The sequence below is a fragment of the Miscanthus floridulus genome, chromosome 19, assembly GCF_019320115.1.
Source record: "Miscanthus floridulus cultivar M001 chromosome 19, ASM1932011v1, whole genome shotgun sequence".
NCBI classification, from domain to species: domain Eukaryota; kingdom Viridiplantae; phylum Streptophyta; class Magnoliopsida; order Poales; family Poaceae; genus Miscanthus; species Miscanthus floridulus.
The window spans coordinates 69,857,396-69,874,781 of NC_089598.1; the positions used below are offsets into that span (position 1 = coordinate 69,857,396).

General features: G+C 44.3%; 1 protein-coding gene across 1 annotated transcript; it reads right to left on the minus strand.

Annotated features, from left to right (window-relative positions):
• Positions 1 to 1,585: 1,585 nt before the first annotated feature.
• LOC136528038 (cellulose synthase-like protein D5) lies at positions 1,586 to 5,350 on the minus strand. The gene is given in 4 exon segments (XM_066520935.1): positions 1,586 to 3,606; positions 3,738 to 4,545; positions 4,628 to 5,178; positions 5,180 to 5,350. Coding segments are annotated over 4 exon segments (3,183 nt in total). The 5' UTR covers positions 5,273 to 5,350; the 3' UTR covers positions 1,586 to 1,875.
• Between the last annotated feature and the right edge of the window lie 12,036 nt (positions 5,351 to 17,386).

The window sequence follows — 17,386 nt, forward strand, 5'->3', positions numbered from 1 at the left end:
TGGTCTGTTGTGGTTCTGTCGTCAGAAAAGCTCATTTACTTTTGAGGCTTGTTTTGTGTATCATAGGCTGTTCAAACTCCAAAAGTTATAATACGAAAGTTATAGACTGTTGTTTTATATATTTTGAGAAAGTTACATATTTTTGGATAAATGATTTGTTTGCAATAATCATATAACACGAATTCGCTGCTGCCTGTCCTCTCGCCTCGTAGCCGGTGAACTCGAGGACGGAGCCTGCAAGCCTGAATGAAACGAGAGAGATGGGGGAGAGGGTAATTGAAAGATTCCCGCATCCCTCAAGGCCTCAATCCATCACGTGTGGCACAGCTGCCATTCCAGTCCACGCTGGCATCACCACATCATATCACTCTGAGTTTGGAAGGGTTACGGACTTAATTGACATAGAGGAACAACATAAATGGTTTGGAAATGCAGATTAGGAGTTTGTGGGCCTAATTGACATAGCCTTACAACTTCAAGGGCTCACGGTGCATTTAACTCAAGTATCTTTATCCGACACCATCAAGAAAGATATGATTTTTCTAAAGTAACGAGTCCGGTAGGTGATTTTTATGCTACTGAAATATTATATTATTTGTTTGAGCTTAACTATCTTAAATAACGAAACCCAAAAGTAGAAAGTTGCAGAGATCATGGAGTGGTACAATTTTGATCTACAAAGTTTCTTTATTCTACACCATTCAAGAGAGATTAATATGTTGTTCAAACTTTATAATATATTTTTTAAGTATTTTCACAATTTTAAATGAAAAAACTCAAAACTAGAAAGTTATAGATCTCATCGAGAGATACAATTGGCTTGTTCGCTTGAACTTATCAGCCGGCATATCAGCTAGAATCTACAGTATTTTTCTGAAAACAAAAAATTAGCTTCAGTCAGCTTATCAGCCGGCTTTAATACCAGCCAAATAGGACAAATGTTTATATAAAATTCATCTTCTTTCGAGGTCGTATAAAAAACTGATTTTCTAAGGTGAAGTCTTGCCGCCGATACATGGGTCTCATTTGTTAGATCCATACCACGTATGGTAGCGGGTAGGGTAAACGCCTGTTGGAATCGAAATGAGAACCATTACAACTTTAATGAGCTAAAAATGTATTTTATGATTTTAGAGACATAGATGACACCTTCGGACCAGTGAATTTTAGTCATCTTGCGGAATTTGGACTCTGTTTTTAAGGCCCTGTTTAGATTCTAAAAATTTTCACACCAAAGTGTCACATCGAATCTTGCGGCGCATGTATGGAATACTAAATATAGATGAAAAATAAAACTAATTGCACAGTTAGGTGAGAAATCGCGAGACGAAACTTTTGAACCTAATTAGTCCATAATTAGACATTAATTGTCAAATACAAACGAAAATGCTACAGTAGCCAAAACCAAAAATTTTTGCCAACTAAACGCGCCCTTAGACGAGCTCTTGGAGGCACGCAGCAGATGTGCCTATCTCTTGGAGGCACGCAGCAGATGTGCCTATCATTTCCGTCAGCTGAATCGTACAGGTGACTTAGTTTATGCGTCAATCAGTTACAGTTTCATTGGAGAAAGGGGTAATTTCACCAAAATCCTTGTACTGTTAGTGTCCATCAAACTATCTGTTTATCGGTACACTAGGCCTCTACAGGTACAGAATGGACTCTTGCCTATCTAACATCCTTGATTAACACAGACACTACTTGGTTCGTACGACATATAGTTTAGTAATTAATTAGTGGTAGTACATAGTTGCATCCTGGTACTTGGAACAAATGACGCAACAGTACAAAAGCTAGTCAGATCATCCAGAAAATTTCAGTGATCCTTTCTTTGGTAATCTCTCATTGGTTGGCCCTCCTGTGAAGCTTGGATACTCACACGTCGACGCCGCCCTGGGTGATCCTGTCGTCGGGCGGGCTGATGGTGATCCAGAGCAGGGAGACGGTGATGGAGATGAGCCCCGCCCAGACGTAGACGAGCGTCGGCGTGCGTCCGCGGCGGCCCATGAGCCCCTTGGCGAACGGGTAGTAGTGCGCCAGCACCCAGAAGCTGAAGAACCCGCCGCCCAGCAGCTTGCTATACTGCGGGATCTCCGCGTACACGGTGCGGGACACGCCGACGACGAGCGCAATGATGTTGATCCCGATCACTGCCAACGGTGGGATGAAGAGCGACGTCCACTTCACGAGGTACAGCTCCGCGAAGGGGTCATCGTCGTCCTCCGCCGCTGCCTTGGCCGTCAGCGTGAAGGAGATCTCGATGCCCGCGATCACCTTCAGCAAGCCCTGCAGCACGGCGGCCAGGTGCGCCGACGTGCCGCCGATCACCCAGAACTGCTCGTTGCGCCACCACTCCTCCAGGCCGATACCGGACCACTTCACCTCCAGCAGACAAAGCAGCATCAGCGTGGTGGTGATGAGCAGGAGGTAGCACAGGAATGTCGGGTCCAGCGTCGCCACGATGAACTGGCCGGAGAAGAGGGACAGCGCCGGCAGGAGGCAGTACATGATGAGGAAGAGGGAGGTGAAGGGGTAGATGCCGACGTTGAGGTACGATAGGCGCTGCAGGAACTTGAGCCGCTGGGAGGCCAGAAGCGCGTTGTTCTTGGAGAAGAAGATCTCCACGGACCCCGTCGCCCACCGGAGGACCTGGTGGAGCCGGTCAGTGAGGTTGATGGGTGCCGTGCCGCGGAACGCGTCGCGCCGGGTGATGCAGTACACGGAGCGCCACCCGCGGTTGTGCATGCGGTACCCGGTCACCACGTCCTCCGTCACGGAGCCGTAGATCCACCCCACGCGCAGTCCCCACTCGGTGCCGTCCTCGTACCAGCACGAGATCACCGCCACGGACTCCGCCACGGTGGCCGCGTCCAGCGGCGGGCGCGGCATCAGCAGCGCGCCCGGCGGCCGCCCATTCTGGACCGAGGGGTGGTCCTGCAGCGGCCGGCCCTGGTACTCGGCCACGGCGATGGTCTCGATGAACATCTTGGACTTGCCGAACCGCTGCGGCGCCTCGTGGTCCGGGTGCTCCGACAGCGGGCGGAGCTCCTCGGCGGCGCCGGGTCCAGAGTGACCGTGCGGGTCGATGGGCACCTTGACCTGGCCGTAGATGCCGCGGTACTCGTTGGTGCGCGGCGGGTTGAAGCCGTAGACGGCGTTCCGCCGGAAGAGGCAGCCGGTGCCGACGTACATGGGGCCCTGGAGGCCGTCGAGCGCGCGCATGTTGCCGTCGAAGAAGACGGTGTTGTGGTTGGCGTACCGATCGGAGGGGTCGATGCCCTCGAAGCGCTGCGGGAACTGGATGTAGCATATGCGGTCACCGCCACGGTCGAGCATGTAGCACATGGCCTCGCGGATGGCCATGCAGTTGTAGATGTAGTGGTCGCAGTCGAAGTTGAGCATGAAGGGCCCATTGGAGAGGATCGCCGACGCGCGCACCATGGCGTTCATGGCTCCCGCCTTCTTGTTGTGGTCGTACCCCGGACGTTTCTCCCGCGAGAGGTACACGAACATCGGGATGCGCACGTCCACGCCGGTGAAGTCCAAGTACGGGTGCGACCCGGCGTCGCCGTGCAACACGTCGTAGTGCTGGTTCTTGATCATCACCTGATCACAGTTCAAAATCAAGAGATCATATCGAAGGCTGCGCTGTGTGTAAAAGGTTTGAACACTGGACACGTATGATGGCCCGCCGCCCGCCCATACAATACATAATAGTACAGTTTTGCTGACTGTACCTGCACGATGCTTGCGTGGTCGCCCTTGCCGTGGTCAGGGGCGGAGTCGAGCCAGGTGCCGGGCCAGTGGGTGCCGTCCGCCATCCAGGTGGCCTTGACGATGGGGGCGTCGGCGACTGGGGCATCAGAGGAGGCGGCAGCAGCCTTGTCGCGGGCGATCTTACGCTCGCGAGCATTCATTGCGTTGGCACGCCGGCGGATGAGGTCGGCGAGGCCGTTGATGCGGACCTTGAACTCGTCGTACTCGCGCTTAATCCACCGGCGGTCCTTGACAAAGTCCGGCCGCTTCTTGCCCTTGGTGGGGTCGCCCTTCTGGTTGAAGTACGCGTCCGGGTTGCGTGGCTCGATCGAGTGCTTGCGGCAGAAGGGCACCCAAACCTTGGCGAACTCGCAGGCCTCTGCCATGGCTTCGAAGGTGAGCAGCGCGCCGCCGTCGTCCGAGATGTAGACGAAGAGCTTCTCCACGGGGTACTCCGTGCCGAGGATGGAGAGCAGCGAGTTGGCCGTGGTGAGGGGCGGCTCCTTGTAGGGGTCCGCGGTGGAGATGAAGACGTCGAGCCCGGGGAGGTCGGACCGGCCGGTGGGGTTGGACGGTGTCACGGACTCGAACTTCTCCCGGAGCGCGCTGAGGTCGACGGCACGGTTGATCGGATTCAGCTTTGGCATCTGGTCCAGCAGCCACGAGAAGGCGAACCAGACCTCGCACACGATGGAGATCACCCACAGCCATAGCGCGTCCAGGTTGGGGTTCGTCACACGCCAGATCAGGAACAGGAACAACGAGATGAAGCGCACCAGCACCAGCAGCCTGCAGCGCGGATCCATCCATGAAAATCAGGAGCAACTGCTTCCATTACGCGCGATTGATTTGACTGAGGATACGACCAAACCTGTAGGGGCTAAGAATGCCGGGAGGGATGGGCACCTTTCGGCTGAGTGGCTTCCACGGCTTGTCAACGAGGTCCTCCATCTTGACGGGACCGCTGCCCACGCTGCCGTCCTCGTCGTCGGCATACGCTTTGCTGTCCTGCGGCCAGTACGCATTCCCGATGCCGTACGTGCCCTTGGTCTCGAACAGCCACCGGTTGTGGTCGAAGTCCCCGGTCTGGCTCCGCACAAGCAGCGACTTGGACGGCGCCGGCACGCGCGCCGTGGACAGCCGCCTGTCCATCTTGCCGCTGCCGCCCCCCACGCCGTCGTCCGCGCCGGCACCACCACGCCGGTTGACGAGCTTAGAGGACGCCGAAGGGCCATAGGGCGGCAACGGGAGATCGTCCGGCTTGGTACCACCAGCGGACGCTGAGGACGGCGCTCCGCCTCTGCCGCCGCCGACACTATATGGCTGGTTGTCCGAGGTGGGCGGCATGAGGACGGTGTAGTTGGCATAGTCGCTGCCGCCACCGGACATGGTGGAGGTGAACTCAGGCTCGTCGTCGACGTCTTACGTCGTTGGAGATACTCGGGAGGCGCCCGCTCGACGGCCGCCTCGTTGAATTGACGGGTGTCTTCGACGCCGATGACCAGGACGACGACATGCATGTGGGTGTCCGTTCCCTAGCTAGCTATGGAAGGGACGACGACATGCACCTCCCCATGGCTGCAAGCTGATCGCACGTTCCACAGTCACGAGCCCGTTGATCGAGAGAAAGGGCGAGAGATGGTTGCATGGTTTGGAGGAAATTGCGAGGCGACAAGGCATGCGGAGTGGCGACATTTTCGGACACCGGGACCGGCCATGGAAGGGTATGTTTGGGGTCCATCTACTTTACGGTCGGGTGTTTCAGGAACTCGTGACACCCGAGTGACAAGCGGCTAAAAAATGCTCGAAGTTGGTTCGTGGTATGTTTGGGGTCCATCTACTTTACGGTCGGGTGTTTCAGGAACTCGTGACACCCGAGTGACAAGCGGCTAAAAAATGCTCGAAGTTGGTTCGGTGATGGATTCGAGTGTTTTAAGGCCACAAATCACTCGATTCTTGTAACCACGTGATCCAAATCAAATTATCAAAATTAATGCAAACAGATAGAACATATAAAATAAAAGAATATCCAAATTATTTTTATGGAAGCCAAAATTGAAAGATTGCAAACGGAAACAAATAAACCATACAGACAAAAAATATTAAATAAAAAAATAGCCAGATCATTTCTATAGAAGCCAAATTAAAAAATTCCAAAGAGAAACCAAATAAAACATTAAGAAAATAAAAAAATATGATAAGATAAATATTTAAATAATTCTGATCATTTTTATTTACAAATAATCAATTTACATTAACTAAACATAGAACTTACAGTAAAATAGAAATAGTAAAATATAGTCTAATAAAATATAATCTATCCCTATGAATCTACGTGCATACGTAAGTCCATTCTAGGGCCCAGAGGCTGCTGTTCTATGCAACAGGCACAGAGGTCGAGGTGGGCAAACGTAAATTTTCAGTCGGAATAGTATTTTTTTCTCATATAAACCAACCAGCAGTACTTTTTCACGAACAAGCAACGATATGAACCAGCCAACCGAACTGGCTGGTGGTCGGGTGGTGTGCTACAGAGCCAGCCTACTCTCCTAGTACGAGTACTACGCACGCACCAGACAGCCGCACAGGAGCCGAGGTGGGCATACCTCGTGCGCACTAGCCAGCTACGGCCTGCAGCCTAGTACGATGGAAATCGAGACCAATAGCAGAGATATCGGACGACTGATAAATCGACGCCAAGAAACACTCGAGTGACGGTTAAATTTAGCGTATGTTTGAGCTTCACACAACTCTAGTCTATATAAAAAATAAAGTTATGAGAGCATCTAAAAGGGTGCTCGAGAAACTCTGGGTTTTTATGAAGTTGTTTTACGATGGAATTTGTGGAACAAAGTTCATAAACAATCCTAAATTTATTCTAAATTTGGCTCGCCAAGGGAGCCTGCTATGCCTCCATTGGTCAAAAAGTGGAGGCCTCCATTGTAATTTGCACTACCATATAACAGGCCAATGCAAAATTTTCGACAATTTTGATTTTCTATTATAACAAAGGAACATGTAATTGCATACAGTGAGTAAGAATGTTAATGAATATTTTTGGATGCTATATACGATGCTAGTTAGGAAAGCGTCATCAGACTTACAAGGCAGTTTCTTTCGCTTAAGAGCTATATGTGAAAAAAACTATTGTAAGCTATGTAAAAATGCTATATATCATGAAAAGGTCATAATTTTTTTTGTTGAAACAATTATAAAATCTATCTCCCATCTCTCTATCTCTCTTCAATCAAATAGTTGTGAAACATCTCTCTATTTACATCTATTTGAAAAAAATACAAAATTCAAAAGCTAAAAGCATGGTACAAGAGAGATATTTCATAGTTGTTTGAAAGTAGATACATAAAGGGCAGGTTTCGTAGCTGTTTCAATCAAATAACATACGGCTTATTCACATACCACATAGATCCGAACAACATCGGCCTGTTCGTTTTGGCTGAAACGATGATGGATTATAAGCCAGAAGTACTACTGGCTTGTTTAGTGTGAGAGAAAAATATTGCAGCTTATAATCCACGATTGCATTGCCCGGCTTTATAGAAAGCTTATCAATCCAAAAGATCTGATGCTGGGAGAGCCAGCTTACAATAAAGTTCACGCCACTGCTGAGAGCGACTGCCCAGAAAGTAAAAACCATAGACCTCTACGAACGTTAATTCTAACATCAAACAACCAAACATCAACGGTAAGCAAACTAAAACGCTGACAACCACACCAACATTACATGGTAGTAGCATTTGCTGACACAAGATTAATCATCTCCTCAGCCATGGGCTTCAGCTTTGGCTTCAACAGGGGGCTCCATGTCTTCACCAATGTAATCACCTTGTAAATGAGCACCACCGGCGAGGATAGCGTCTTCTCGTTAAACACCACATCATTGCGAGCCTTCCAAATCGTCCACGGCGCACCTCACAAAAGAACAGAGTCACCCCCTGCTTTCTGCCTCTACATCTTTCCACAATCTCTCTAAAGAAGGAATCACAACTAACTGGGGACACATCCCAACCCAAGCAATCTCTCAGAAAAATCCAGAGGAACACAGCTACGGGGCATTGGAATAAGATGTGGCCAGAGGTTTGCAGCTTGCCACACATGAAACATTCTTCAGGCCCTGTCCACTTTTTCTTCTTCAATTGGACTCCGCACTGTATGCGATCATGTACTGCGATCCATAGGAAGATCTTAACCTTCAAGGGAATATTGCATTGCCATACTCTCATCATTCGGTGATCAACAACACCTCCAGATGTCATTAGTCTATACATATATTTCTTGGTTCGTTCCAGGCACCAGAACACCTCATCTCTGCCTTCAGACAACTGAATGTGTAATTGTCATAGTTCAATCGATAACTTCAACTTTTAATGATTATTTTTGGTAGTTAATTTATCATGCTTATATATTTTAACAGTGACAATTGTACAACTAGCCCGCCATGGTTGGCAAAAAAAACATGTACCACTATTAGACACCTTATTTCTCACGAGAACCGTCCAATGTCATGTTATATCTAATGATGAATGAAGTTTTTTAAAGACTTTAACACTTTTCCAAAATGGTATTTTGAGTTATTGCATTTGTCTGGGTCTTCTGATGTATCTGTTGGGCTTCTCTGTTTTTTCCTTTGAGTTGCGGGTTTATTAAATATATTTATCTTCCAATTAGAAAATCCTATCGTCTTTATCTTCCATGAATAAGCTTGTAGGTTCTCTTTAGAGGACGCACTAGCTCTGGTTTTAGCTTCTATTACAAAGCTCAAGATGACCACAAAGAATGGATCGCTCAGGCATGCAAACTACTCCCTCCATTCAAAATTATAAGTTGTTTTGACCTCCATTTTGCTATGTATCTAGACATATTATTTATGTAGATACATAGTAAAATGGATCATGGATGTACCAAAAAAAGTCAAAGCGACTTATAATTTAAAACGGAGGAAGTATTAGAGACAAAAGCCATGCAATTTTTTATCTAATGTAATGCATTACTATAGAATCGACTTTTAGCAACCGGAGATTTTTTGGGCAGAGGCGCCTCTGTAGTGGCCGACAAAGCAAGCTGCCTCTAAAGATGTATTTTTAGAGGTGGCTCCCTAGCTAGTTGCCTCCACAAATACATATTTAGAGACGGCTCGATGTTACTAGGGGTCTCTAAAAATGATGAGATTTTCAGAGTCAGCTGGGTAACACCAGCCGCATCTAAAGATCCATTTGTAGAGATTGCTTAGGGAGCTGCCATTTGAATATCATTCATAGGGGCAATTGTATATAGAGCCGCCTCTATAACTAGCAGCTTCTTGCCCCTTCTTCCACCTCGAGAAAATTTACTGTAACTCGAGGCGGAAAGAAGGGGGGCCTTGGGCTACCTGCCAAAAATTGCAAATCTAAGGGGTAATGTTTTGATTTTGATTTCTTTGGTGGAGGAGGCTTTAAAGGTAAGTATATGCTATTCCAAGTCTCTTTGAAGTTTTAGTAGTAGATTAGTGTGTAATTATGGTTTTGATTTTCTCTCTTTTCCATGGCGGTTGAGACATTTATGGATGAATTTATATCAAATCTTTGAAGGTGCTAGGGTAAGTTTAGTAGGAAACAAGATTCTACCTTTATTTAGTGGCAATGTCCTGATTTTAGTAGCCTATTTGTTAGTTTTTAGGGAGGGATTGGTTTGCATCTAGATCTAGATGTAGACTTAGGGTTTGGGATTAGATTTTTATTGTCAACATTCATATTATTTTTTTAGTAAATGTGATTAAGTTTACGCGAACAATAACATGTACAATATTAATTGGTGCTATTGTTTTCTTTAAAATTGTTTCATCTCAATTAAGAAAATTAAAAAAAAATACTTGTTTAGTGATACATTAGTTGGTTAATTAGGTTGTTTATTCTCTCTCTTGTATGAAGAATATGTAGTCCATATATGTGTATTTTACGACAACAACATGATTAAAAAAGTTGAACAATATAATCTATAATTTTAAATAAGAATGACCTTCCACAATTATATTGTTCTATACTAATTATATTCTTCCGGGTTCTTAATGATTCTTATATCTAGCTTAGTCTTTTTGTTTTTTGCTTTGTTGATTGTTGTACAAAAAGATGTAGTACAAAAACTCATAGATGTATGGTTCAATAAGCTGGAAGCCAAGTTTCTGAAAAGAAGTCGATAGATTCTTGAAGCCACTGAGAAGCATTCAATGACGACAAAGAACATAATCAAAATTCTTTTTCCGTGTAGCAATTGCAAAAACCATCTCCCATGGAATGATGTGATTGTCATTAGATCACACATGATTGTGCGAGATTTTGTGATGGACTATACAATTTGGATACATCACGGTGAAACACCCATTGACGTTGAGACATGAGAAGAAAATATGAAAGAAGATGACCACACTTACATTGACGCATTTATAGTTGAGCTTGATGCATAAGTGTTGAGTGCGTGTGAACAAGGTGGTGGTGGTCGGGCTGTTCAGGATGAAGCTAGTGGCAATGATCGTCGACGATGTGTGGGGGACGAAGATGGTCTCCATGAAGGTGGAAGACGTGAGGTGGATGAATGTAGTGGTGATTATTTGGAGGAAGCGCTTCGAGCCATGGGACCAAAGGTGATACTCAAGAGCGCAAAATGTCTAGAAAATTTGGAAAAGTAAAAAGAGCAGCGAAGGAGAGTGTATGGTGTCGAAAAGGGTTTTTCGACACACTGGACGGTGCTACATTTTGTGCTTGTGCTGCTCATCCTGAAGGTTAAGAACGGTTGTGCACTTGTGACTAATTTGAATATGATAAGCGCAAGATTCATGGAGAAGACATTTGGAGGCCCAGTCAGAACAATTGCATTCAACTATGACGACATGAAGAAAATATTTCATCTTGGTTGGATGGAAACTAATCTAATTCACGTGCTGTGTCTGCTGCCTCTCTATACCAATCAGCTTGACTGTACATATCTAGCATCATTAGTAAGCTGAATGGTTGTCCGTTTACGGATAATTTCATTAATACATGGCTTGTAACGTGTGAATCGTAAGCTGAAAGTCGATAAGTTAAAGTTCATATTTTGACTAACAACACAATTTATGAAACAATCTGCTTTTTAGCATGTGGTCAGTAGGTGGGAAGTTCAATCCTATTGGACTCAACATTTCAAGGACGGCTATTTTGGGAGGTATTTCAAGATCAGGATATATTTCACTGCATTTGTTGTTTGCTATTCCAACAAGCCTCTTTTCTATCCTGCACCTTTTCAGGTCAGTGTCACAAACTTATCCGTGGACTAATTGTGTTCATTATATTATGCAAACGATTTATGTATATGGTTATAATATCCATGCAAAACTACCAACTTTCTCCTGGATGGCGTTACCCACGGATGTTCTGGAGCTAGACATGGTTACATATAGGTACTCCTTGAATAATCTTTGAACTCTGAATATGCACGTACAGCTAATACATTTTGCAGCCTCGCTTAATTTCACAACTCATATTCAGTGTTAGAGCTGCTTCTCTGTTAGACCGACCTATCTCAATTATAGGAAATGAAGGGCGGTGAAATGGTCCACGATTTCCTAGAAGGGAAATCCACAGAAGAAACCATATTGTGATAGTCTCGGAAGATCATGCCATCACATTATCGAAATCCATCTGATATCACTGTTCATATACATAGCGAATACCTGTCATGGAAGGGTACAATAAAGATGATTACCCATAATTATTACATCACCACTTGACGAAATCACACATGACACACACAAGACAACTTCATTTATAAAGGTGATTAATCATTCTATTAATTAACATATCATAAGAACCAATATGAAGCAACTCACAAGTTGGTGTTAATGCACATGCTCAACCATCTAGTTGGATTCACCTAGTGCATCTAGGGTTGGCTTTCTAGGATGCTCACTCACCATGCAAGGTTTTAGAAAAAGGTTTTGAAAGTTGGGAGTTTTGGCTATGTGATTTTCAGAGTTGTTATAGGCATAAGAACATCTGCTAATTCAGTAATATTCCATGATGTGACTGTTGTTTCCAAAATTCCTATAAAAATCTCAAAGGCCCATTCATATGTGCAAAGAGTGGGAGTGAGAATCGTTTAGTCCCACCATGCTTGTTGAAGTGGAGATAGTCATACTTAAATATAGAAGTCCTCTCCACTTTCTCAAGTCTAGTGTGAGGAGGATAAAGGAAGCCCACACGCATGCTCTCGCTCACCTCGCCTGGTGGGGTGGGGCTAAGGGCGCGAGCACGATTACGCTACACCATCATGAATAATGGTCCGCCGAAATCCGACTCGCCTTGCGATGACGTGACCTCTTTTTTGTAGTTTTAGTTTTGCTATTTTGCTTACATGGCCTTAAAGTTTGTAGATAAGAGTCTTAAACGGTTTAGATCGTGATCACGACACGGGATCGGATCGGACAGTCCTGTATATACAGCGTATCGGCCAATGCCAAAATGCATCTAGGGTTTTTGCTCTTCTCGCTGCTGCGCTGCCGCCATAGTCTCTCCATCCTAAGCACCTGCGTGTAACGTCGATCGGGAGAGTAGGTCTCCGGAACCCTTGTCCTTACGATCCTGTACCGGAAGACGACTACTCCCAACCTCCGTGATGGCTTGTCTTCCAAAGGCTGCATCGCGACATCGTCTGCACCACCAGCATATTTCTAAGCTCTACTGGCTACCGGTGGGACGAACGGTTGGCCAGATTAAAATAGACCATAGAAACAAAGACACAGTAATTTTGGCTCTTTAATATTAGGTATATAGATTTTTTTTGCATGCTTCAACATTTTTGTCAGTTTGATTCAAGAACATGAAGTCTTGCTCAACATCAAATAAGTTATATCTAAAATGCTTGACACATATATTCAAAATATTGAAGTAATACATTTGAATTGGAATGTTGATTTTCAACTAAAAGATAAATAATATAGCTTGTTGGTTCCACATTCACTCGAAAGTTTAAAAGTTACTATTACTACTAAAAGTCAATACTAACAGTAATCTTACAAACCGAGCAAATAGCAGATAAACAAAAATCAAGCAGACCTCGCAGAAGGAACAAGCTGAATTAAATTATTGCAAATTGTTCAACGAAGTCACTGGTTCTTAAACCCAACTAACTTCACACTCACCACAATACAAAAGAAGGAACAAATTGAGAACCATGGACCAATCATCCAAGCGCACACTGCCTTGGGGGCTTTCACCTGAACCAAACAAATGCTGCGAGTTCATCGCAGCCTAAGCGTCACTTCATGCTGCCAACACTACGACTGAGGAGGAGGAACCGGGGACGGCGACGGCACCCTTTGTTCACGTGAGGGGTGAGGCAGGGCACTTAGAAGTCACTGCTGGCGACGGGGGCGTGGTCACCGGCTCACCGCACATGTAGATGTATCGGTACACGATGCCAGCGAGGCCGCCGCCGACGAGCGGGCCGACCCAGTAGATCCAGATGTTGGTGAAGTCGCCGCTGGCCACGGCAGGGCTGAAGGAGCGAGCCGGGTTCATGGACCCGCCGGAGAAGGCAATGTTACCCGACATGGTGGCGCTGGCAGGAGAGGGGGCGCCGCGTACGAGCTGACTGACGACCAAGGGGGATCGGAGCTGCGTTGGTAGCCACTCGCTGAGAAAGTGAGAATACACGGATGGACGAAGGGGTGAATGAGCCGCCGTTCGTATAGGGAGGCTGCCTGCCTCACTCAGATCAACGATGTCTCGAGAAGCAAAATTAAGGGCCACCAAAATAAATGGAAAAAGAAATACTACTTTGTGAGGTTATAATAATGGATCAGGTTGGTATTTGGCCTGCTCACTGCAACTTTTTTTTGTTGGATATGGCTGCAAAAAAGAAAAACCACCGTGTACTATAGAGAATACTAGAAACAGCTGCAGCTGTAGCGAGCAGGTTAATTATAGTAGATCTCATATGGGAGTTTGCGTTTTCTTTTCGCATCAGATGTTTGGAAGTTGATTTTTGTCATGACATGGATGCCAAAGTAAGTCCCCGTTTGGATACCACCTGAATTGTAGAAGCTGGCTTATAAAAACTACTAGATTTGATATAAGCTGGATTTAAAAGTTAGATTGAAAATGTATTTTAGATTCCTAGCTTGTAAAAGCTGAGGTAGGCTGCTTTACAGGGTAAAATTACCATAGTATATAGCCTTACTTCTTTGCTTTTTATGCTGCTTCTGTCATAATAGGCAGGGGTATAATTAGCTTTTAATGTCCAAAAGCTTCAAGAAGCTGGGTCGCATTAGCCTCCTAGATTGCAGAATATGTAACTCTCCGGATTGTATAAGCTAGGTGAAAGTTGTGGTTGTTTGTACTGATAGATTCTAGAAGCTTTGTTCGACAATCCATCATAATCCAAACAGGCCATAAGCATCTAATGTTCCCTCCATTCAAAACTATACAAGTGAAATATCTCAAACTTTGACAAAGTTTTAGAAAATATTATCTACAAATTCTAAGGAAAGTCCATTTTTACCTTCAAACTTGTGGTGCAGTTTGATTTTCATTCTTAAACTATATATGAAACAGGAACAGAGACTCTTCAATGATCAAAACCGAAAAAAGTTGGTCCTCCTAATGGATTTAAAGTTGGTTTTCTACTTTGTAAAAATAATAAAGATCTGATTAACTATCTAAAAATTCCTAAATAATTTATTTCAAATTAAGAAATATCAATTTTTTTTTCTAAAAATGACCTCTCCTTGTTTTTGATTAATATATAGGTATTTAGAAATGGTTTATTTCTATTCTTATATTTCTTTATTGCTCGTAGTTGCACTCATAACTCTAAAAGAAAATCAAAACTAGTTTCATACTTTTATGATTTAAAATAAATTAAGTATGAATTTCTACAGATCAAAAGTGGTTTTAAAATTGGAGGGTGTGTTACCCAATTTCAAAGTTGAAGTTTAAGAGTTGGATTATGCTGCAAATTGGAGGTTGAAAAATGTATGTTACCCTAAGTTCTAATAAATGCTCAATCAAGCATATTTTATCAGGAACTTAATGAAAAAAATTTGATATTGATATGTCGGTGTATTTTTCTATAATTTGGTCAAAGATAGAAATTTTGAATTAGTGCAAAATTAAATAGACTATAATTAACGGAGGTGGTATATTATTAAGATGGTTCATGTAATATAAACAAGTTCGTTACTTTTGTATGAGTGGGAACTCATGAAAAGTTGCAAAAAGTGAATTCCACTAAATATTCATCCCATAGATTTTGCAACTAATAAACTCAAGTGTGCGTGCGCACCACCGCTAGCCAGGAGAAAGAGGTCGCTGTTGTGTGTGCACTGCCGAGCAGTAGAGGGCCTGCGGACAGCGGATCAGAGATATGTAGTAGGTTATAGGGGAGTTGGGAAGGGGAGAGAAGGGAGTAGCTCTGAGATGTGGATCCGGTTGAAATAACCCTAAAACGCTATATTATATGTTTAAGCCTGTTAGAGAAATGGTCCACGACTCTTAACAAGCCAGAATGGGCTTCGGTTATATTAACAGTGGCAGGCTTTGGTTATGGGCATGTTTGGATGAGATTCTAAAATCTAGATTATGGATAAAAATTTTCTTTCGTTATATTATGTGCTATTTTTATGGTACCACCAATCTAATATGGATAGTTATCAGAAAAGATTGTTGAAATGACACGAGAGTAGGATAATGATGGAACAGGAAGCAATGAGCATCGACCCTATGAATCGAAGGATGGACTGAGGAAAAATGCAGGCAGTGCATCACTATTTGCTACAATTGTCTAGATAATTTTAGGCAGCTCAAAGTGAGATAAATATGAATTAGTCCTGAGATCCACTGAAGATGGTGTTCACAAACAAAACAATGAAACAATGTTTTACATAGAGTGTGACCCCAAGACGAACTGTATTCTTCCCGTAACTTGTTTTTTCTTTTTTCATCTGCGTTCAGACCCAACCCGGCTAGCTACAATGCAACAAGACCCGTTTCCATCGACCGGATCATGAACGACGTGGGTTCTCCAGATGCTTGCCGCGCACAGTCCTTATCCAATGTTGGCGCGCCAGCTGTTGTGGCCGGCGCAGAAGAGTCTGGAGAGTTTGGAAAGGCATTATGTAAAAAAAAACACATCACAGACGACATAACGCGTCTGTAGTAAGCACAAACTACAGACGCGTGTTACCAATACGCGACTGTGACAAAAACGAACATGCGTCTGTGATAAGCCCTAAACACAGACTGATGAATATCTACACGTGTCTGTAGTAAGCTCTTACTGGAGACGCGGTAAGCTCTTACCGGAGACGCGTGTTGCCAACACGCATCCGCGACAAGATTAAGACGCGTCTGTGTGAAGAACCATATCTCAGACGCGTGTCCATCTGTATTAAGAATCCTACTACAGACAATGGCCTCGTTCGTTGGTCTAAAACTTGGCTGAAAACACTGTTCAGGGTAAAAATGTTGCGAGAGAAAAACACTGTTCTAGTTGAAAAAAGAAGTGGAACAAGCCAAGTTTCAGACCAGCCGAATGACCCTAATATTTGTAAACACGTCTGTATGAAGAAACATAGTGCCGACGCATGTGCAATATACGCGTCTGTAGTAAGAATAATCTATAGACGATGTTTGTAAACACGTTTGTGTGAAGAAACATAGTATCGACGCGTGTATAATACACGTATGTAGTAAGTAGCATGCTATAGACTCGTATTCTCTACACGCGTCTGTAGTATTTTCCTTACTATAGACGGGTCTAGGCTACAGACACGTATGTAGTAAGCAAAATACTACAGACGTGTCTGCAGTCTAGACCCGTCTGTAGCCCACAGCATAGCCCAAGTAGCACAGATATACACAGATCACACACACGTGTGTGTCATTTCTGTGAGATCTATGTGTGTGTGTATATATATATATATATATATATATATATATATATATATATATACACACACACACGCACACAAGATCACAACTATTTATCTCAAAACTTAATTTGTTCACAGTACACACATATCAGACACAGTTCACATATCGATTGTTCATCACCAGGTTATTTTCCCATGTATATATCTCACAGCTCCAATTGTATCTCACAGGCTCCAAACACAGTTCACAGATCAAATGAACATATATACCAGACACTTCATCATGATTTTGTATGTGAACAATGAAACTCGCCTGTTTCGTCGAGGATCTGCGACATAATAAACGAGGCGAGCTTCTCTCTAAGGTCCGCAAAGTTGATTGGAGTGAACCGCACTTCAAAATCATAAGACAAAGAAAGGTGTGTGTGTATATATATATATACACACCTTTCTTTGTTAGTCTACAAAAGGGTCATAGCAGCAGATCACAACAGCAGCTTCATCTTGTTCCAGCAATTTTAAAAATTGACAGCAGCAGTATATATGACAACAAGAGGGGATCAAGTCATTCTAAGTAGATACATATATATTTGCAGTTGTATCTGAGGACCAGTCAGATTGGCCTATGCCATCGTCAGCATCAAGTGGTGGCCCGCAAAGAGCCCACATGTGTGGTTCAGACCTTGCTGCTGGCACTGCGAACATAGGAAACACATGGTTAATAATTGA